The following is a 21,618-nucleotide window of genomic DNA, read 5'->3' on the forward strand; positions in this document are numbered from 1 at the left end:
TTTGGCTCCTTTTAAAAAGCAGAAAAAAAATATCAAGCTTGGAAGCATAGAAGAACCAGATACACTGCATAAGCAGGAGACTATTCCACAAAACTGATTATCTAAGGAATTTCATTAAGTAATCCCCTACTCTCTATTTGGCTGGGAATTTTGGACAGTTGGAGCAAGAAGCCAATGCCAGTTTACTCAGGATGGAGCAGAGGAGGCGAGCAGTGACGGAGCGCAGAGCAGGGAGAAGTGAGACAGCAGGATGGAAATGCATAGCAGGGAAGGCAAGGCTGGAGAAACAGGAGTGGAAAAAAGGCCTAAGGAAAAAAAAAATGGAAATAGAGGAGAAAAGGCAGAGGGCTGGCAGGGGAGAAGCTTGAAGCGCAGGTAGCTGAGGAAACTGAGCTGGAAAGGGGTGGGGGGGAAGCAAAATAAGAAAGAGGAATCCACTCTTAGAGCTGGTTAGTCAGAGGCAGAGCTGAAGCAGAGGGAAGGAGCACGGTCCCCAGCCACCCTGTCCCCACCGGCACTGCACAGCCCACCTGTGGCAGTGGTCCCTGCTGGGGCAGGTCCGCCAGCATCCCTACTCCCGCATCAGCCCCGCTTTCATGAGCCCGATCGCTTCATTCTATATTATCCCCAGGGAACCAACTTGCAAGCTTTGCCTCAGAGCTTGGTGTGATCTGCGAAAAAAATGCAGAGCGTCAACTTAACTGCTGTTTGCGGCACAAATCTTGGTGCTCGCACAGCGCTCTGAATTTCTATAGCTTACCTAAAGGTGTCCCCACTATCGCTAGCACGTACGGCGTACGCTGTCAGCGGGACTCCCCTCAACTCCGCTGCCAATGGCCACTGTTTTATCCAATTTCTCCCAAGGCATTTCCCACACACCCCAGCACCCCCTCCATCCTGCTCCTCTGCCCTCCGCCAGCAAACGCTGTGCTGGAGCATCACCTCGTCTCTGCACAGGCTCTTGGGGACGTGCCACCTCCTGCCAGCCCTCCTGGGTGCCCCCAGCTGCCCTTGCCTGCATGCAGGGAGGTGGCCCAGCCCCGCTTCGCTCAGAACACAGCGGCGATCAGCACTTTGCTGCCGTTAATGTATGCGTTCAGCTGCTCTAATAGAAAATAAACAGGAAGGAGTGAAAAGCCAGTGTGTTCCTCAGCTACGTGACTGATCCTGCCCAAGCATGAGCATCCCTTTTCCAGGCAAGTCTCTATTTCCAGCCCTACAAATACAACCCCCTCTTAATTTTCAGTTGAGCGAGATGCTTTTTACAGTGCTGCTTTGCACTGATAAATCTTTGGCCTTCAAGAGTTAACTCTCCAACTAAAGACCGGGTGTATATATATTTAATATATATTCCCAAAGCATGCTCTACAGCTCAGACCGAAGCCAGCTGTTTAATGCAGTGGCTGCAGGCGTATCAATGCAGTATGTTGCGGCCAGCGACACTAAATCCTCCGTCCATAACTTTTAGCTACAGGTGGGGTAAAACAGATGACAGAAGTAAGAAGAGATGCTCCTCAGCAAGGATGTGGGATCACAACCTGACCAAAACAAACTGCGTTTAACATGTGATGGCTGATCCACATCATCACTTCCCACAGCAGCATCCCCTGGTCCCTGCCAGACAATCATTACATGCTTTTGTTAGAATTCTATATATGCTCCTTTCTGTAAATTTGAAGAGGACCTTCCCTTCCAGTAAATTACAGCTTTCTTTTGGCTTTCAGGCCAGTCTGCAGCTCATGTTTTCGTACAGTCTGAGTTGCTCGCGTTTGGCTTTTGTGAGGCGCTGACTGCGGAGAAGGTTAAGCAGTTCAGCGGTTGAGTCGCTGGTACAAAAATAAACCTACAGATTTCTGATCCAGAACACACACCAAAACAAGACGCTATAGAGAAACAGCCCAGCTGGAGCCAAGTATACGTGCTATCGCGTTACACCCCCCCGCCGATGTTTATTTACAAAGCAAGCCAAAAAGGACTGCCATCCCTCCAGGTTTCCTTAAGCGTGTACTTTTTGTGCCCAGAAATTGTCCTTGGATCAGGTTTTTTGATGGGAGGGGGATGTAAAGTGGCTGTGCGTGCAGGACCTGCAGACACAAAGCTTCTCCAGGGCACCTACCAAGAGGTGAAAGGCAGGCGTGCATGGGAGGGCTTGTCCAAAGCTGCTGTGGGCTCCGAGATACCCCACACAACAGTGGATTTTCTGCACCGCGCCACAGCGGTCCTCCCAGAGAGCACACCCATCATCCCACCCGGGTGACCTCAATTGTCACCACAGAAGAAAACACCTTTCCGGGGACTCTACACCTTCACGCAGCCGCCCCGCACACCGCCGGCCACAAGCCACGGCATTGCGCTGAGCTGGGTCAGCGCTCCCCCAAAACCTACGGGAGCATTTCCAAGTTTTGAACAGCACCGGTCCGAGGATTGCGAGCACTAGCAACGAGAGGAAAGTGGTGGCATAAATGCCCCAAAAAGGGGAATTTCCCCTAAAGGCTGCGGAATTTGATGTCCCTACCTGGAGCTGCATACCGAAGCCTCTGCTAGCTTTTTCCAGTTTCACATAAGCCTGAATTTTTCTGCTCTCCACACCCACATTATTAGGGCAAAAGCACTTCCCCCCCGCCGCCCCCAAGAGAAGAGACGGTTTAATTCTCACTTCAGCAGGGCTATACAAGTCACAACACAAGGCAAGTGAAAACCCTTCACTGTATAAAAATGCCTCTAAGAGCTGAAACAGGCTGAATGTTAACAACCCTTTTCCAAGACCCCACTGACATTCATTTGCACTATTTGTCCAAGGGCTCAAAGTCCTCTAGACCTATGGCTCCAGGGCCACAGGTTCCTAATTACCGAGGTTACAGCATTGTCACAGCCAGATTAACAAAGCATTGGGAGGTGACTGAGGCCACGTTACAAACCGCGATGGCGAAGAGAGGCGATAATTCACCCAGCGTGCCCAGGGAGCCGAGGATGCCTGCGAGGCGCCCGCAAGCCCACGGCCGCACGACGTCCAGCTCCAGCGTACTAAACACACACACGGCGGAGCAGCTCGCCTCATCATATAAGCCCTGATGCAGCCACAAGGCATAAAGCCACAAAGAGTAATTACAAGGAGAACTATTTTTAAGAGATGTAGCAAAGGTTTAGCGGGTTTTTTTTTGTTGTCATCCCCCCTCCTCTCTTTACAGCAAAGGTGCTGGGGAGTCAGCCAGGTTCCCAGTCCCCGACCTGACCAGGTAAAAGCCTGCCAAAGCCAGGAGAGCTTGGGAAAGCCAGGAGAGCTCGGGAAAGGCAGGGCAGGCTGGCCCTTGCTTCCTCCCTGCCCAGCAAAGCCAGGGAGTCGCAGCTCCACTCACACCCCGCTGCTGGTGTCGCCACCAGCCCCGCAGCCGGGAGAATGAGGTGCTGCTCCCATCCCGCTCCAACGGCCGTGGCACCCACAGCTCCCTGGGCAAGGCTGGGTTTGCGAAGGGGCAGCTCACAGCCAACTGCTGCCACCCTGGAAGAAATAAGGTGGTTTCCCCAAGGGGCTAAATACCCAAAGGCTGGGTTCAGCAGGTTGCCTTAATGAGGATGCTGCTGGAAGATACATCACTGGAAAACCTTTGCAGCTGTGTGTGCTTTGGGGAAAGGACCTGACCTGGGCTTTGCCTGCTGTGGCAATCCCCCATTAGAGGTCATGGCTCACCCTCCCCTCATCAGGCTCGCCTGGCTCCCAGGGGAGCCGACCCCCCCTTTTCACCCAGCGCCTGCTTTTTCTTTTTCCAGTGCTGCTGCACGCGCCAGCCCACGCGCAAAAGCGACGCTAACGGAAATCCACTTTAGGAAAATCTGAGGGGTTCCCACTGCCGCAGCTGCTGCAGAAAACCCTCCGCACCTCACGTGCGAGGGCTTTTGGGCACTAGAAATCGGTGATAGCCCACAATAGCAGATGTTTCTCCTCTAAGCACGACGTTTACCTGAATAAACCACCGCCCACACTCACCTGGCCACATCCCCACAATTAATATTTGTAAGGGAAGCTGGGATTTTTAGGGACAATTTCTTTCTGCTTCTGTACCCCCAGAAAGTACTCTAACGTGCATATCACTCTTCACTTGGGTTCACTCACTTACAGGGTGGGATGAGAGACCCTGAAGCACTTCAGCTACAGCCTCTGCCCACATGAAGAAGCGCCTGTTGATAAATCACTGCTGCCCTTCAATAAAAAACCAAAAACAACACATGGGAACGGGAAGTAAATGCATATATATTAAAGGTCTAAAGTTTTCCCCCCAAAATACACATCTCAACAGAGCCGAAGAGCCACAGAGGAACACCTCCCAGACCTGGTGGCCACCTCCAGCCCGGCTATAAGCTTGCTGCGGGTGTCGGGGTGCAAGGGGTGGCAGCGAGCCGCCCTGCCAGCCCCCACCCTGCCAGCGCTCACCAGCCCAGCCTTCACCGCAAGGAAAAACCACCTCCCCACTTTGCTCCAATACTCCAGGAAAACCCTTTCCTCGAGAATCCTGCAGTTTGTCCTTTCGGTGGCCGCTTGTGCTATTTGGCAAGTGAGTTTTGGAAGAGCAGAACCACGCACCTCGGTGGTGGGGGGGAGGGGGCTCGGGGTGAGCATCCCAAAATGCCGCGTGCCCCGGGATGTAGAGCCAGAGTCACCGCACAAAAATTCCAGGCGCTTTAACAGCAGCTGTGCAAGGAGGTAGTGCTGTTTTATAAATGTATGCCATTTATACCTGAACTAGCCCATTTTATACCTGACCTCGCCGTTCAGGCAGGCTTCCCCAGGAGCTGGGGGGAAGCAGAGGGGCGAGAGGGCAGCAGTGCCTGTCCAGGCACCAGGCAGAGCTGGACATCCTTCAACAGGCACAAAACATTCCCAGCACAAGGTTTTTTATTCCGCTAGATGGTGCCCAGGCCTTGCTTATGGATGCTGCTTAATGGCATGGACGAGGATGCGGTCAGGACTGGGGCTGGAGGTGGCTGGGCACCACGCCGGGGTCCCCATGGGGCTGCAAACCCGCCAGTCCCAGCCCTGCCAGCAGCAAGACCCCAAACCCAACCCCTTCATTTGCCAGGCAACGACATACGCCGAGCCCGAGCTCCCTGGAGCATCGCCGTGGTCCGTCTCAGACTTGGGGTGTGACGTGCCGTGGCAATTCCGCGGGCGAGTCGCCCAGCCCGGGCTACCAGCAGCCCTGCGGTCCCTGAGCCTTTGGGGGGGGGGGGTCTTGTGGATGCTGCCCCACGCCTGGGAAGCTGCAAGGAAACCCCTGACCCAGGCTGGTTAAACCTCCATGTCCCGGCAGCGCTGGCACCAGGCTGCCTGGCGTGGCTCCCCTGGGGGCACCGTGGCCTGATGTCCTGGTGTGGGGCGTAGTGGGCACGTGCAATTTTTGATCCTTTCCGCCGGAGAGCACGAACTCCGGCAAGGCAGAGCCCCGACAGCTGGCGCTACTGATAGCACCAGTGAGATACGCAGCGTTATCCTTGTCCTGGAAGTCCCAGCATCAATCACCCATGCACGATCCCTAAGAACCAAGTCTACGGCCCGAAACGGGACCTGCCCCTTCCCCGCATGCAGCCACGCAGAGGGCAGGGGAGCGGGCGCTCTGCGGGTACATCGCTGCCATCGTAGCTGCTCCCACCCTCTCTCCCCGCATGGGCGCAGCGTCAGCGGGGAGTCCCCTCCTGCGCGTGCTGAGGGCGGCACTTCTCCCCACCAGGCTCGACGCCGCTCCCACCGTGCCCTTTGCTCCGGCGCGCTGCCAAGCGCACCCGTTTTTAGCAGCTTCTCGGACCGAAAAAGCAACCTGCAATTGCATAAACAGTGATTAACGCTGGGCACCACCGGCGGCACGGCTCCAGCGTGTCGAAGCCCAGCCCGGCTCGCGTGTGGGGCCCAGCGGTGGGAATGGCGGCGGCACGGCCGAGGTGTTACGGTGCTGCTGGAAGGGCGGTGGGGCCGGCAAGCAGCCCGGCAGCGTACTGGAGGGCGCGATGGGGATTTCTCGCTGCAGGAGATGGATGAACCGAGGCGGGAGATGCTCTGTGGGGCTCCCCAGCAAGGACAAACTGCCCAGGGAGGCGGGTACCCCTGGGCAGGAGCTGGTGGGGTTTGACACCCCAAGGGAGGGATGCGCGGGGCCAGTTGGACAAATTGCAGCCCCAGAGGGGATGGCTGGACCAGGGATGCACTGGGGCCAGAAACACCCCCCGTGCCCGGGGACCAGCCTCCCCGCAGCACGCTGCTCGCAGCAAAGAAGCTGCCTGAAGTCCCGCTGCAAACACCAAAGTCAGCAGAGCCTTACGTACGGAAATGCCTTTATTTCTCCATTAGGCTGGGAGTGAAACCACCAGGACAGAGGCTTTTTCTCACTGTTTATTTACTCGCTTCGCGTCAGTGCACGAACAATGCTACCCTATGCCGTGTAGCACGAGTGTTGTTACATGGCTGTCTAGCACAGCAAACCCATGCATTGCTGCCGCAGCCCCGGACGCAGTCCCCCTCAAATTAACAGCGGGATTGCATGAATCGGTGATTTTTGGCTCCTGGGCTGCGAGGCACCATGCGACCCCCAGCAACGTGCAGGGCTCCCCTCACCCAGGCGAGAGCAGCGCCCGCAGCGGGGATGCTGGGGGGTGGACGACATGTGGGACCCCTCAGCTCCACCGCTGGAGCCCGCCAGGGTGGAGACCGACAGCCCCTCAGAGGGTCCCCCGGCTCCAGCGGCCATGGGGGTGCCCCGGGGCTCCCCACCCCGAGGGCTGCAGTCCCGTCTGTCGGCTGTCACTGCGGCTGCCCCGCTCCCCCTCGGAGGACTGGCTGCTGTCGGCACTCCCGAGGCTGGCGTAGGGGCCACGGGGGCTGCCCCCCGCCCTGCCGAGGGTGTAAAAGGCCCGCTCGCGGACGTGGAGCTCGTCGGCACGCTTCACCTGGTCCACCTGCCTGCTGTGGCCCAGCGCTGCGAACGCCCCGGGTGCCTTGGGCCCCAGCCTCCTGCCGTGGCGCCCAGGGAGGCGGCCGACCCCAGCCCCTGCCACCGCCGCCCCGGCCTCGCCACCTCGCCCCCGCTCCCGGCCTTCGCCCGCCGCCACGCTGCCCCCGGCTCGCCCTGCCTGCGGAGGGAGGCTGCCCCCCGCTTCGGTGGCGCGCGGCCTGCCCCCGGCATCGCTGCCATGGCTGCCAGCCCTCGCCTGGGCCCCGCTCGACGTCCGGCTGCCGGCTTTCCCGTGTGGGGACGGCGCTTTGTCCGTCCTGTGGGGCTTGTCCGGCCCCGCTCCCCCCGGACGGACCTTCACCCCCGCCCCAGGCCGTCCCTCCCCACGGGGCTGGCGAGTGGCTGGCCCCACTTCCCCGCTCCCCCCTCTCCCCGCCACGGCTCTCTCGCCTGCCTTGCGGCCGCCGGCCATCCCCAGGGCGGTGGTGCAGTCCCCCTTGCTCACCCGGTGGGAGGCCACGGTGGCACCCAGGCGGATGCTGGCCCCCTCGGCTGGGACAGTGGCTGCGGCCTCCTCGTCAACACCCTGGCGAGGGGGGGTGACAGCCAGGCGGCCCAGCCTCCCCTCGAACCTCTGCCCCTCACCTCTCGCCTCATCACCGCCGTTCCCACGGATGCCAGCCCCCGCGGGGACGGTAACTTCACCACCAGGGACCCTCCAGGGGCCGGGAGCCACCGGTCCTTCTCCATCACCAACGGTGGTGGCACCATCCTTATTGTCTCCTGTGGGACGGCCATCCCTGGGGCTGCTGGTGACGCTACCCCCATGGCTCGGGGTGGCTGTGGTGGCCGGTCCTTCAGGCTGCCCGCGAGAAGGGATGCCATCGTCACCGTCGCCATCGTGTGCCGTAGTGACGCCCAGCCTGGGCAGGGGACTGCTGGTTCCTGCAGTGGGGATGCCGTCATCCTTGCTGCCAACAGTGGCACCAGGCTGGGTGGTTTCTTGCTCCCCCACGCGGATGTTGGCCCTTCCGATGAAGATGTTGACCTCGTCGTCCTTGTCTGGAGAGATTTGGGTGAAGGTGTTGTCTCTCGCTGTGCTGCCCACCTTCCCGTGGGTGACGGTGACGCTGCCCGAGTCGGGGATGTAAGCGTATTCATCCACACCTTCAGCGTCAACTTGGACGTCCTCCATCTTCTCGGTGACAGAGGCGAGAGCAGTGCCTCCCGTCCCTGCACCCCGCATGACACCCTCCTGCCCTTGGCCAGGCACGGTGGCCTCGCCGCTGCCCTCGTCCCCAGCCCCTCCAGCGGCAGGGGCCCTCTCCCTCCCGGCTGTCGTCGCCCTGTTCACTGGAACCCCCCCGGGGGCACCATCATCCCTGTCCTCACTCCTGATACCGGACCTGTTCCCAGCCACAGCCTCGCCAGGGCGTCCACCCTGGGGGAGAATAGAAACATCACCGTCGACTTCAACCACCAAATCCAGGTCGCCGCTGCCCTCCGAGCTGGCCGGGGTGGGACCCGCGACGCCGACACCACCACGCGCTCGCGTGCCGGTGCCCGGGCGAGGATGGTGAGCATCCCCGCCAATGCCCGGGGCGCTGCGGTTCTTGGGCTTGAGGCCGGTCCCATTCTCCATCACATCGGTGCTGCCGTAGTCACCTCGCTCCGGGGCCGCCCCATCCTCCGTTGGCCCTCGTCTGGCATTGTCCTCACCCAGCCGGTGACCGGGGACGGTGCTCTGGCTGTTGGCCTCTTCCTTCTGTGCAGTACATACAAGAGAGAGGTCAGGGCCAGCCCCGGTGCTCGCCGGCTGCATGGGGTGCCGCAGGCAAGCCGGGGTCCTACCGTGCCGCCTGGCCGCCTCCTCACCTTTATCTGCGTCTGGTTCCTCCGCGTCGAAAACGAGTAGACATATTTGAAAATGTAGAAGCCGTGCTTGGCATTGCAGCCTTTCAGCAGTATCTGGTGGGGAAGAAAAGAACCAAAATCCACGATTTTCTTATTAAATGTGATGGCAGTAGCTTCCCTTGCTGTGCCTGGCACCGCAGCAGGGTCCCACCGGCGGGCGGTAGCTCCCACCACGTCATGGTAGCCGGCACGGGCAGGGACCTGGGCAGGACGCGTGTGTTCACCTCCTGGGCTCCGGGGTTTGGCTTCCCCTTGGGCTCGTTCTCTGCCTTTGCTTGCTTTCAGGAGCTGCAGGGTTTTGGTTTTTTGCAAGGTAGCTTATGGCTTGAATAAACCCCCTGGTTGATAGTCCCATCAGACACGAGTGATGGGACCAACGGCGACCGAAGCGCTGGAAGGAGAGCAGCTGGCTTCCAATGGGCAAAACCAGGTGTTTCCTTCCACGCTACTTATCTGAATTTTGCTACTGATGCTTTTTACACCAATACACCTTGGAAAAAAACCCCATAGCAGCTGGGTCTGGGACTTTTACAGCCTCACCTGTGGGTACACCAAGCATTTGTCCTCTGGGGCTGGGCAGGGGCAGAGGAGCAGCTCGGCAGTGGCGGAAGCCTTTCTTCCCTCGCCTGAGCACATCACACCTTTCCCCTCCCCTGCTCTTCATAAGGGCTGCTTGGCTGCAAGGGGACCACCGGTCTCTTTTGCCACGGCTCACTGGGGGCTCCCTCCAAAATTGGCTTTTTCTCCCTGCGCCCCCAGTGCGGGGCACCCCACGGGGTCCAGATGGGACAAGGGGGGACGTACCCGGTGCTGTCCCACGCAGTTCCCGGCAGCTCTCCCGGGCAGCGGCGGCGGCACCTGCGGGCAGCAAAACACAAGCGAGAGCCGAGGCGTCAAACGCTGCTCCGGCGTCCAGGCATCTGCCAACGCCCGCTGCCGCCCGCCCGCCCTGCCCAGTGCAACGGGCACGCCACGGCGCCCAGGGGAGGGTGGGAAACCTGTGTTGATAAGTCAATAAATCCCCGGGCACTACCTGCGGTGCCGGCTTAAAGGCAGCAATAGGAAAGGTCAAAACCCCATTTCCAGGGTGTGAAAAGTATTGCAAATTCTGCTACAGCATGCTTGCATTGCATGCTACTTTTAATAAGATATGGTTGGTCTGCAAATGCCTTGTGACTGGATTCTGCTGCAGAGTATTTTTATTGCAGAGCAGTTTTAATATGTGGCACCACTGCTCACGCCGCAGTGCTCCAACTTACGGGTGGGATCTGACTGCCACGCGAGCCCGGAGCTGGTTAACTGGTGGTGCTTCCCAGCGTTTACTGGGCAAGCGAGCAGCGACGCCTGCGCCTTCACAGCCAGATTTCTGTACGTGCTTGCAAGCTTCTGGTTTCCCCTGATTATCCCGGCGTCTTTTGGGACGTATTGGCCAATGCATCCTTCAGGGATGGAGGTGGGAGCACCCTGTGAGCCCCGCCAAGCCATTTCGGGGCGTTCCCTACGTGCCAGAAGGGGAGACGGCTGCATGGAGGGGGCCTCCGGTCTCGGCAAAATCAGCCGCTGAAGCGCCCCGAACCCAGTTGAAAGGGGCAGAAATGCACCCCAGAGTATTAAATATTCCCGGCTTATTCCATTGTTTGTGAACAACATCAAAGGCTGGCTTACAGCCCCGGTTACGCAGCGGAGTGTTAACTGGCTCTCTTCTGTGCCCCTATCTGAAAAACAAATCTGCGCTGATTTATTGCCTTCCCCTGTGCTGCTCTGCGACAGACCCGGTTGTGCAAGCTTGCCCTGGGAGCTAAGGGACGCCGGGCCGGGACCCAGCCCTCGGGGAAGACGTGGTTTCCCTCCTCCTTACCCTGCCAGAAAAGCAAGCCTTCGCTCGGAGCAGATTTTCACTCCAGCTGTGTATTTAGTATGTTGGGCAACAGTTATGCGCGACAAAACCGTCCGCTATTGTATTTATCTTAGTTTGCCCTTTGTTTCAGTTGCATCTGTCTGAATTTCACATTAGGAGAGCTGGAATATAATTGCAGGCGCCCCTCCGACCCGTTACCCACGTGGGTAAGGCGAGCATCCTCCCCGCTCCTCCTCTCCTGTGGCTCCGCTCGGGCTGTTCCCAAGCCAAAAACTCTGGGCAGATCCCAAATCCGCAGAAATCAAGGGGAAGAGTTACAGCGACCCCGGACCAGCCCTTGCACAACTCCCCGACTGCTAAATTAAAGGGACCTCAGCGCTGATATATATTTTTCGCACTGGGTTCGCCTCTGCGCCGGCACCTCAAGCCCCGCGCCAAGCCCCAGCGGTGCCATATGCAAGTCCAACTCATCTTTTCCTGCTGCTGAAAGCGTGCCGGGGCGCACTGGCAGGTACACCCCACCCTTTCGGTGGCACGCTGGGAAGAGCCATACTCACCGGCGTCGAGAGGGCCGTGCTGAGCAGGCACAGGCACAGGCACACGAGGGCTGTTTGCATATTGGGCAGCTCCTGGGGGCACAAAGCGAAGCGTCACTGGAATTTGTCTTCCCAGGACTTGCGGTCCCCAACAGTCCCGGTCAGCAGCAACCCAAAAGCTCCTGTTCTCCCAAAGGTCCCATGGCAGCGGGGTTAGCCGGTGACCCCGGCTTTCCCCAGCCTTCGCGGTGGCCCTCGGCGTCGCCCTGCCTCTCCGCGCTCCTCGCAGCAAAGGCGATGCTCTCGCCCTGTGCTTACGGCGGCGAGGCAAGGGCTCGTGCGTGGCCAGCGGCACCGAGTGGGCTGACACCGGGTGTTAAAGCTTCTTAACTCGCTCTGCCAAAGCAGCTTGGGCGGATAGTTGCGATAAAGGACCACCGAAACCGCTGCAGGCTGAGCCATACGGTTGTAAGTCTGAATTAAGAAACTCGCACGCTGTTTCCAACAGCACGGATAAACAGCAGGAGACAATAGCTCGGCTGGCTAATAATTCTCACGTCACCCATCCACCCTGGCTTGGCCTCGCAGGTCCAGCCCGGAGACTATTTTCGGCCATGCAAGCGTCGCTAGAGAAAACGTGGGAAGGAAATGCACGCACAAAGATCAGCAGTACAAAGCAACGTAGGCTCAAGGGAGCGCGAGGCAGAGATGCGCACAGCCGAGGCTCGGGCCGCCTCCCCGTCCCCGCCGCGGCTTGCCCCGAGTGAAAGCAGGAGATGCCCTGCTCAGGGAGGGCAGAGCCGAAGGGCTGGGGAGAGACAGGGCAGGCAAACTAGGTAAGAAGATTACCTTTCGCCGTCGGAGTCAGGTCCCAGCGGCAGACCGTGGAGGCTGTGCCCACTTTGCTGAAATTTAAAGTTGGCCCCGGGCGCGCGGAGCCAATCAGCTCCCGGCCAGGGACATTTGTCAGGGCTGGCAGCGCCCGCAGATAACCAGGGGGAGTAATTTCCAGCTAAAAATGTGTTTGTGGTGGAAGACAGCTATCAAATGTTCCACCTGGCTGGATAAACAGAAAGCACGGTTTATAAATATCTGTTCTGAAGGCGAAATTGCGCGATGATTAGCGCAGATCTTAGCGTGGCACACGTCCAGCCCCAATTATTGATCAGAGGGGGTGCAGCGGGTCGTGGCGTGCTCACCGTGACCGACATGGGAAAGCCGGCAGGGCTGCAGCAAGGGAAGGGTGATACACTGAGCCCGGCCTGGTCGCGGCCACGACCGGCACGGCGGGGCCAAGCTGAGAGCTGCCACCACGCCGTAGCCTCCGACACTTGCTTTTTGGGTTACAACCTCAACCCCCGTGAGCTAAGTCGGGTGCAAGTCCGAAACAGAAGGGTGGTAAAAAAGGAGAAAAAAAAAAAAAGGATTTTTGGATTTTTTTCGTGCACTGCTTGCTTGCACAGGTTCCTTCGAGCCGACCTTGGTTGTGGGAAGGTGCTACGAGGATGCGCAGACGTACGTCCTCTCCTCCTGCCCACCTCTAGCTTTGGTGGTCTTGCTGGTTGCCCACGCACATGCCAAGGAGGGTTCCCCCCGCTGCGGCCAGCCTGGCTCAACCGCTCACTGCGGTGATGGTGACAACAGCTCCGTCCCACCCGCCACCCTGCCCCGACCCAAACCCTGGGAGCCGGCACGACCGCCACATGAACTCCAAAAATGCTTAAAACATCAGCATCCAGCCTCAGGCAGGAGCAAATCTCGGAGCCGGGAGGAAACTTGCCCTTGCCCCCTGACCAGGGAGCCACGGTCGGATGCTGCCCCGTGGGTACCGGAGCAGCCGGCCGGTGCGCCTTGGCTCGGGGAGGCAGAGCTTTGGCCAGGCGCCCGGGGGGGCTGACGCACACAGGGCTGGGCTGGGTGCCCCGTTGGAGCGGGACCCAGCCCCCGGCAGCACCAGGGCCCTTTGTCCGTGCTGGTTCCCTGACGTCTTCGGGCACCTCCTGGGGACGTGGACAATGGGGCTCTCGTGTCCCCCCGGCCGGCCGTGAGCGTGTGCAGGGCTCCCCGGTGCCACCATAGGGATTTGGCCCCGGGGGTGCCCACCCTGCAGGCAGCACCCACTGCCACCCTGGCAGCTGCAGCCCGGCTTTGGGACACGGAGGCGGTTTTGTACAGCGGCCAGCAGCTTGCTGCTGCGAGAATAGAAACTCGTTTTGCAGTTGGACCTATATCGGGAGCTGAACACAGGTTTCCTTTCCAGGAGCGCGAGGGCAGCACGGTGCCGGCCGTAACCCGTGCGGGAGGGCCATCGCTTTTCCTAAATGGGGGCACCTGCCTGGATCCCAGCGGAATTTGGTTCTTCCCCATCCCTGCTGCTGATCCCCCGTTGGCCGGGGCCACGATCCCGTGGGGAGGTGACTCCGGGCAGGGATCCTGGGGACCGCAAGCTGGCCATCCCCATCCCTGACGCAGCAGGTGAGGGGACACACCGCTGTCACTGTGACAGCCCTACCTTGCCCTGGGGACGAGGCTGTGTGGCGGGGAGAGACGTGGACCATTTTGGGCTGCAACGCCGGTGTCCGAAAACACGTGTCCGAGGTGCCCGGCCTCGGTGGGACCCACACGCCTGGCGCAGGGATGCGGAAGCAAAGCTCTCATTACAGGGCTGTGCATCTACAGCTAGTAACGCACGGAAAGAGAAATTAAGTGTCTTTACCTTTATTAATATCGCCTGGTGCGGGGTCAGGCCATGGGAGGTATGCTACTGAGGAGCGGAAGACGTGGTGAAGTTATCGCCGCTCACATACCGCAAATTCACGTCAACTCTACGTAAGACGTGGCAGTAATCCCACAGCACGGAGCCTAAAAATGCCCTTCCAGTTTTCGGAGGGGACTCTACAGAGGCTTTCCTAGTTAGCCTTTCTGTTCCTCCCTCGTGTGCACCCGAGCTGGAATGAAGAGACTCAACCCTGAGCAGCAGGAGCACCCGTAGCCCCTCAGCCCACCAAGCGCCGTGCCGCCCCGCTGACCCCAGCAAATCCGGCAGCAAACCCTTCGTCACCAACGAGCTCAGTTCAGTTGCTTTATTTCATTTCGCTTTGCGAGATACAAAAAAAAAAAAAAAAAATTAAAAAAAGCCTGGGGACGGAGCTGGTGCGCACCGCAAGCCGCCCGGCATCCCCTCTGGCACGCGGCTTTGGATGCACGTTCCTGAGTGGGATGGGGCAGGTGGGGGGCAGCACCGGGGCTGCCCTCCCGTCCGCTCACTGGCTGTAGTAGTAATCCTGGCCGTACACGTCGTAACCGTGCCCCTTGTAGTAGCCGTACTCGTCCTCGTAGGCCCGGTAGCTGTCCCCGCGGGCGTACTCGTCCTGCTCCCCGTAGCTGCCCTCGGTGGTGCCTTCATCCCCCCGGCCGCGGCCCCCGGCCGTCACCTCGTACTCCCACTGCTCCCCGGCTGTGGTGGCATCCGTGGGTCCCACATCTCCCAGGGTGGTCGCCTGGGACAACCCCTCTTCACTGGTGGTGCTGGCGACGGTGGTGGCTTCGGTTTCCTCCTCCTCCTCCTCCTCCTCTTCTTCTTCTTCCTCCTCCTCCTCCTCCTCCGCCACCGCGGTGCCATTGCCGTAAGGTCCGCCCGCGCCCTCGGTGGTGTTGGTGCTTGTGCCGTTGACGCCATTCTCGTTCTCAGCTACCTCCTCTTCTTCCTCTTCCTCCTCCTCCTCATTCTCGTCGCTGTCTTCATTTTCGGAGTCGCCCCCCTTGCCAGCAGCGCTGTTCCTGCCCCCCTTCGGGGGCCCTTGGCAGCCCTTGCCCTGGCAGGGGGAAAATAACACGGCGTTAGTTGGGTGTCGGGAGGTCGCAGCTTTTGGGTGCCACGGGGCAGGCGTGGGCATAGCTGAGCATTCCCCCCCGCCATGCCTTGCATAGCAAGGCTGCCTTTTTGGGGTGCCCCTTCCGATCCTCCCGCCGTGTTAATGCCCAGAGCTCATGCCATGCCATGCCCATGTTAATGCCCATGCCATGGCCCAGCCGTGGGCACCTTGCGCAGCAGACCCCCGAGCAGAAACGGGGTGCAGGGCATCCCATGGGTGCAAGCGAGCGTGCAGTGAACATACCCCCCCCGACCCCGCCACGGGTGCCCCCCTCCAGCCCCCCACACCACACCTGCTGGGGGGACGTGACATCTCCTCCCATCCCACCCTGGCTGTCCCCGAGGACTGCTCCGGCGGGGTGACCAGCTGCCTGGGTGCCAGCGTGGGACATCTCCTGCAGGGACAGGGAGAGGACGGGGCAGGCGGTCAGCAGCGGGAGCGGAGCGCAGTCCTCTCAGCAGCGAGGGAGGGGGCACGCAGCGTCCCCAGGCAGCATTTGGGCTCTGCTCCTGCTTTCCCACGGGGCTCGCCCCAGGCTGAAATCGAGAAGCTGCAGCAGGGCAGCCCGAGCCGTGCAATTAAGTGGCGGTGGCTGGAGTTGGATATTCCCATTCTGGCTACGCGTCTGGCTTTACAAAACATCTAAAGGTTTGCTTTTGAAGTTACCTCTCCCAGTTTCCAGCAAACAAAGCGAGCCACAGGCGCGCTCCACGCGGACACGCTACGCACCGGGTGTAGATAGCCGGCGCGAGCGTGACGGCTCAAAACCAGGCGTGAGCCCGAACCCCACCGGCAATAAGCCATCAGCACTGCTCGGCCCCGGAGACCACGCAGCGGAGCGGGTCTCGCAGCGGGGTGCACGGCAGTCAGCGAATAACCCAAATGCGAGCAGAGCCCGGAGCAACCACTGAGGAAGCGGTGGGCAGCCCACCCCATCCCCAGCCTGGGAGGGGGAGCACCTTGCCACCGGCAAACGAACCCAGCCGTGGCGGGGAGACGCGGGGTCGCTGCCGCCCCTACCCCTGGGCAATCCCCCGCTGCTCGCGCGCCAAGACCGAGAACGCTCACCCTGGGGTTTTGGGCCAACTCAGGCACTGAAAATACGGGTGCGTTTGATGCCAGAGAAAACCCAGGCTGTTTTCCTCTCCGCTGGAGGAGCCACCAAATTGCACGGTGCAGCCGGCTGCGCCGATGGGAACGGCGCACCCCCATCTAGCAGCCGATACAAGGGTGCTCTTCACACACCTATAACCGACCTCGCGGCCTTTCATCACGATTTCTCTTGCTGACCACCCCCTGCCAGCGAAGCCACGCAGCGACCCTTCCCCGGGAACGGCCACTGCTCTGGTGCCCTCGGAACGAAAGGGGCAGCCCCGAACAGCAGCCGCATTCCTGCGTTATCGCTTAATTTCTTCCCCAGGTGGGCCTCCAAAGGGGGTTTTAAGCTCGGATGCTCAGGCTTACCCTCCTGTTAAAAAGACCCCTGAAATTAGCATTCAAATTAATTGATTCATTCAAATTAATTCAAATTGCGGGTGAGCCTCCCTGCTTCTGCCCCTCCTGCTCCTTTCGGAGCCACTGAAAATGGAAAGCCGGAAAGTTTGTCTCAGGGTTGTTTGGTACATCCCCTGGCCATCCTCTTAAAAAAAAAAAAGGAAGAAAAAGGAAAAAATGTGCAAAAAATAATAAAACAAAGCCCAGAGTAGAAAATCCAGTCGCATCCAGAGTGCAAGGCTGTGGGCGGTCAGCGGCCACAAATGCTGATGAGCAGAGACTACAAAACCAAAGAAAGTTCCCAAATTCCCGTATTTGTTTTGCAGGCTGCGGGTTTGCCGTACTCACCCCGCCTTCCTCCTCCTCCTCCGAGCCGTCCCCCTCTTCCTCCGATGAGTCACTGCCCTAAGGAGAGGGAAAACCAAGCCGTAGCCGGGCTGGAGGGTCTCCATTGGTGTCACGAGCGTGACGGTCTCAGCCCAGCCCTGCAGGCCGGTGGCAGATGGGGCGCAGACCGTGCCCCCGTCTCATTTGGGCCGATATCTCCGCATTTGGTGGGCGGCAAAGCATCAGCACCCACCTGGTACCATCGCTGGGGGGGATGCACGTAAGCGTATCTGTACAGGTAATACCGGTGCCTGTTCTTGAACACCTACGGGGAGAAGAAGGGGGTAAACCCCATCAGTCGGGGGGCTTGGGTACAGGAGCGACCGAAACGTCCTCGTCCCCAAAGCCAGCGCCGTGTGGGGCTGGGCACGCAGGGTTGGGGGGGGGGAGACCCTACCGCGTTTTCTTCCGAGTCGTCCGACTTGGCTCGCCGCAGCCAGCTCTTGACCTGGGGGAAAGGCTGGGTTGGCAGACGCCCCACATGAGCCCCGGCGAGGCCGGGGGTTCCCCCCGCTGCCCGGCACTCACCGAGAAGGCGCAGGCCATCCCCAGCAGGCAGGCGAAGACCAGGGCAGTCCTCATGGCGGCTTTCTCTAGGACCAGCGAAACACGGCGAGGGCTTGCTTTTCAGCTAGAACCCCAAACCGTCCCGGTGTTTGTGTCCACACGGGTGAGCGGGGAGAAGAAAGGCTGACCTCCACCCACCCCTCGATGGGGTCACCCAACCCCTCCCGGCACCCAAGTCCTTCTTATTTTTTTTTTTTTTTTTGGACGGATCTGCCCCAATTTCCATGAATACATTTTGGTTTTGCAAGAAGCCACAAAATACCAAAAAAGCGAGTTTCACCCGGTAGTGGACGCGTTGCTTTCCCCGAGTAGGACTACTCGCTCTTGCTTCCCCATCGCCTGCGAGCGAGTGGGGAAAACCATCCCGCCGGAGATGCGACAGGAGCGCTGCCCACTGCGGCCGCCCTCCCACAGCCCTGCAACCTGCTCCGGCTCTGCCCCGGGAGCAACACCCCCGGGGGAATAACACCGCAGAGAGTTGAAACTCATTGAGGAAATATAAATAAGCAAATAAATGAATATCATCAACTTCGACAGTCTGCCACTGGCAAAAATAGCAGCGGCGAGGCACTAACGCAAGGAGCCACGAGCTTCCCTGGCCACGCAGCGAGGCTCTGGATGCTCATCCCCTCTGCCCGAGTGCTTCATGAAGCCGCAGACCCAGGAAAAGGGCTAAAAGCAGCACCCAGCCCCGCCAGCAAGCTGAGCCCCCCCCCAGTCCCCCCGCAAAAAAGCAGACGGCCATGCACAACCCGGCCGGGAAAAGCAGCAGCAAGCTTACCCCGCCACAGCACCGTCGGCTACCCGCGGAGTCAACCGGCACAGATTTCCTCCTGCCGCTGCCCCGCCGGGATATAAGGTCTATTTTTGCCCCCCCCCCCCCTCCCCGGAGCCAGTCGCCGCCCTGCCCGGAGTGACGCCAGCCCGCCGGCGCGCACCAGAAAACCCCCAAACTTCAACGCCGGCGGATTTGGTGCACAAACATAGCACCCCGCGCCGCTGCCAAACCCGGGGAGGTTTGCACCGCACCGCTTAATTGAGGGTCTGGCCTCAGAGGAACGGCCGGGAGGCCAGAGGGTATAATAACGCTCTGGGTTTAAATTAAAATAAATATTGGGAAATCTGTTCTCGGGGGGTGTCTACCTCCCTTTTTGGGAAATTCTGTCACTGTTTTTTCAAGAAGACAAAAAAGACCGACCTCAAAGGCCTTGGCTCTACAGTCACTTGGGCATAGCCGTTCGGCAAAAAAAAGGCTAAATCCCGACAAGTCCCTCTCCAGGCTGCCTGCAGAGGTGGCACGGGCCTTGGGAAGGGCAGGGCAGGAAAATGGGACTGGGATACAGGTGTCACAGTCCCCCTGCAAGAGCCATTTCTGCCGCAACGACGCTACAAAACGCACGTCTGCTTCGTTTCTCGTGCCCCCCGAACCACGCAGGGCCCCCGCTCTCCAAAATCAGGTGTTCCCCAGCTGAAATCTGGCGGCTCTGGACGCGTCCCCAGCAAAGCTGAATAACTGGGGCAAAAAAAACCCAACCAACAACCCACAAAACCCCCGCCCTTACGGCCACCCGAAGCTCAGCGGGGACCTTGGTGGCAGGATACGGCCAGCGGTCGGAGCCCAAAACCGGGGGCTGCGCTTGCTGAAAGCCTCACCCACGTCCAGGGGAGCCCAGTTTGAGTCTGAATTTCATTGGGAAGCAAAAGATTTCCAGTTTGGGGGTTTTTTTGGTCGTTATTTTTGTCTTCGTGGGGAGGGAGAGGTCCCCTGCAGCCCCCCCAGGGGGTCCGGCAGCAAGCCGGGCCGCGTGCCCGCCGTGCAAGACCCCGCGGGGTGCGCCGGCCCCGTGGGCTTCAAAGCCCGTTGTGGCACTGTGAGGAGCCATAATTACAAGGGAGGGCTGGAGCTGGTCCTGGCTTTCAGCTGGTGCCTCGGGCCAGGAAAACCCACACGCAAAAAAAAAAAGAAAAAGAAAAAAAAGAAAAAAAAGAAAAGGAAAAAAAAGAAAAAAGAAAAAGAAAAAAATAAAAAAAAGAAAAAATAAGAAGGAAGAAGAAAAGAAGGAAGAAGAAAAGAAGGAAGAAGGAGGAAGGAAGAAGGAGGAAGGAAGAAGGAGGAAGGAAGAAGGAGGAAGGAAGAAGGAGGAAGGAAGAAGGAGGAAGGAAGAAGGAGGAAGGAAGAAGGAGGAAGGAAGAAGGAGGAAGGAAGAAGGAGGAAGGAAGAAGGAGGAAGGAAGAAGGAGGAAGGAAGAAGGAGGAAGGAAGAAGGAGGAAGGAAGAAGGAGGAAGGAAGAAGGAGGAAGGAAGAAGGAGGAAGGAAGAAGGAGGAAGGAAGAAGGAGGAAGGAAAAAGGAGGAAGGAGAAAAAAGGAGAAAGAAAAAAGGAAAAGAAAAAAGAAAACAAGAAGGAAAAGAAAACAAGAAGGAAAAGAAAACAAGAAGGAAAAGAAAACAAGAAGGAAAAGAAAACAGGAAAAGAGAAAAGAAAAAGAGAAAAGAAAAGAGAAAAGAATAAAAGAAAAAAGAAAACAGGAAAAGAAAACAAGAAGAAGAAAAAAAGAAAAATAAAAAAGAAAAAAGAAAAAAAAGAAAAAAGAAAAAGAAAAAAGAAGCCAACGCAGTCCTCCGATGCCAACGCCGCAGCCGCAGTAAAGAGAGACACCGGCGTCGTGAGGGACCCGGCGTCCCGCCAGCCCCCCGGGGCTGGGGCGGCTGGAGGGGCTGCCCGGCTGGGGGGTGATGTGGGGGGCAGAGGACAGAGGCAGCCCCGCTCCCCGCTGCCCCACGCCGCCACGGGCTGCCCGGCGCAGGAGAGCCGCCGGCACGTGCCCGGCTTTGAGCTGAGGGCAGGGGAACGGAGAGTGCTGGTGGGAGGCGATTTTTAATGTAATTAAAGGGCTGCTGCTCCAGGCTGCTTAAAAAAAGAACGCTGACTATAAAAACGCGTATTTCACCCAAGATCCCTAAAAAGCACCAGGATAATTAGCGTGTGCCGAAGCTCCTCGCGCGGCCAGCACCTATGTTTAGCTCCTGGAGCAGGGAGCGGGTGCTGCTTGGGCAGACCTCCGGCAGCAGCAACCTCCCAGGGAGAGCCACGGGGAAGTCGGCCAACCGCATCCAAAAGCTTTCCATTTAAAATAATAATAACAAATAACATTTTAAAAAGCGTCACATCTCAGAGTTGGAGCATCGGTCTCTTAATGAAAGAACTCCGACTCTCCAAGGCAGCGGCGCTTGGAGAGGTCACCCCTTTGCCCTGGTTGGTATCTGTCATTAGAAGCGATGGCAGGATCTAACAACTTCATGAAAATAATCTCATCTTTGTAGATAAACAGCTGGAAACAAAACTCGGAACAGCTCGCCTGCCGCCGGGGGACGTGCCAACAGGCGACAGCAGCAAAACCCCCTTTTTCGACAGCGCGTCGAGACGACGAGGCAGGCGTGCAGCCCGCGCGTGCCAACGCGATGGTTTCCCTTCTGCGCTCCCATCGGGTTTTTAAGGCGTACAAGCGCGTTGCTCATCGCACGCTTTGCCGAGCGAGCCGGGGGTTAGGCAGGCAGCCCCCTCCCCAAGCCCTGCACAGGCGCGTCGCTGCCCTCGCACAGCGGACGACGATGATCCCCCCCCCAGGCAGCTGCTGCTGCGCCCAAGCCGCGCCGTCGGTGCCATCACCCAGCGCCGGTGGGGTTGGCACCAGCCGCTGGCGCCAGCTTTGCGCCGCAACCGGGTGGGCTCGCACCCGGCCGGGGCACCGCGTACGGTCTCGATGGAATTGCCCGAGCCCGTGGAGACCTCACGGTCAGAGCGTCCCAGTCTGGCGCAGGCTGACACGGCTGCTACGTCCAAATTTAATTATTATTTTTGCAGGGCGGTAAACGAGCAGAGCAGCGTGCTCCCGTCCTGCCCGGATCCCCACCACGGGGCCAAGGCTGCGGTCGGGGCTGCACCGTCCTATTTCCACGCCCTGGAGTTATTCTGGAAGGAAACCTCAGGACCAAAAATAAGTAAAGAAAACAAACCCAGCGGGACGCTTTGAGCGTGGTAGGGAGAGG

At 59.1% G+C, this 21,618-nt stretch overlaps 2 protein-coding genes across 2 annotated transcripts; both read right to left on the reverse strand.

The window, feature by feature from the left end:
* Positions 1–6,705: 6,705 nt before the first annotated feature.
* MEPE (matrix extracellular phosphoglycoprotein) lies at positions 6,706–11,345 on the reverse strand. Its single transcript, XM_059826991.1, has 4 exons — positions 11,268–11,345; positions 9,657–9,710; positions 8,814–8,906; positions 6,706–8,703 (listed from the first exon to the last, which is right to left on the reverse strand). Exons 1-4 carry the CDS (start codon positions 11,325–11,327, stop codon positions 6,706–6,708), a joined length of 2,205 nt encoding a protein of 734 aa, XP_059682974.1. The 5' UTR covers positions 11,328–11,345.
* Positions 11,346–14,509: 3,164 nt separating this feature from the next.
* IBSP (integrin binding sialoprotein) lies at positions 14,510–17,584 on the reverse strand. Its single transcript, XM_059826978.1, has 6 exons — positions 17,531–17,584; positions 17,400–17,450; positions 17,196–17,267; positions 16,964–17,020; positions 15,414–15,515; positions 14,510–15,061 (listed from the first exon to the last, which is right to left on the reverse strand). Exons 1-6 carry the CDS (start codon positions 17,582–17,584, stop codon positions 14,510–14,512), a joined length of 888 nt encoding a protein of 295 aa, XP_059682961.1.
* Positions 17,585–21,618: the final 4,034 nt, after the last annotated feature.

This window comes from Gavia stellata, chromosome 19 (assembly GCF_030936135.1).
Source record: "Gavia stellata isolate bGavSte3 chromosome 19, bGavSte3.hap2, whole genome shotgun sequence".
Classification (NCBI taxonomy): domain Eukaryota; kingdom Metazoa; phylum Chordata; class Aves; order Gaviiformes; family Gaviidae; genus Gavia; species Gavia stellata.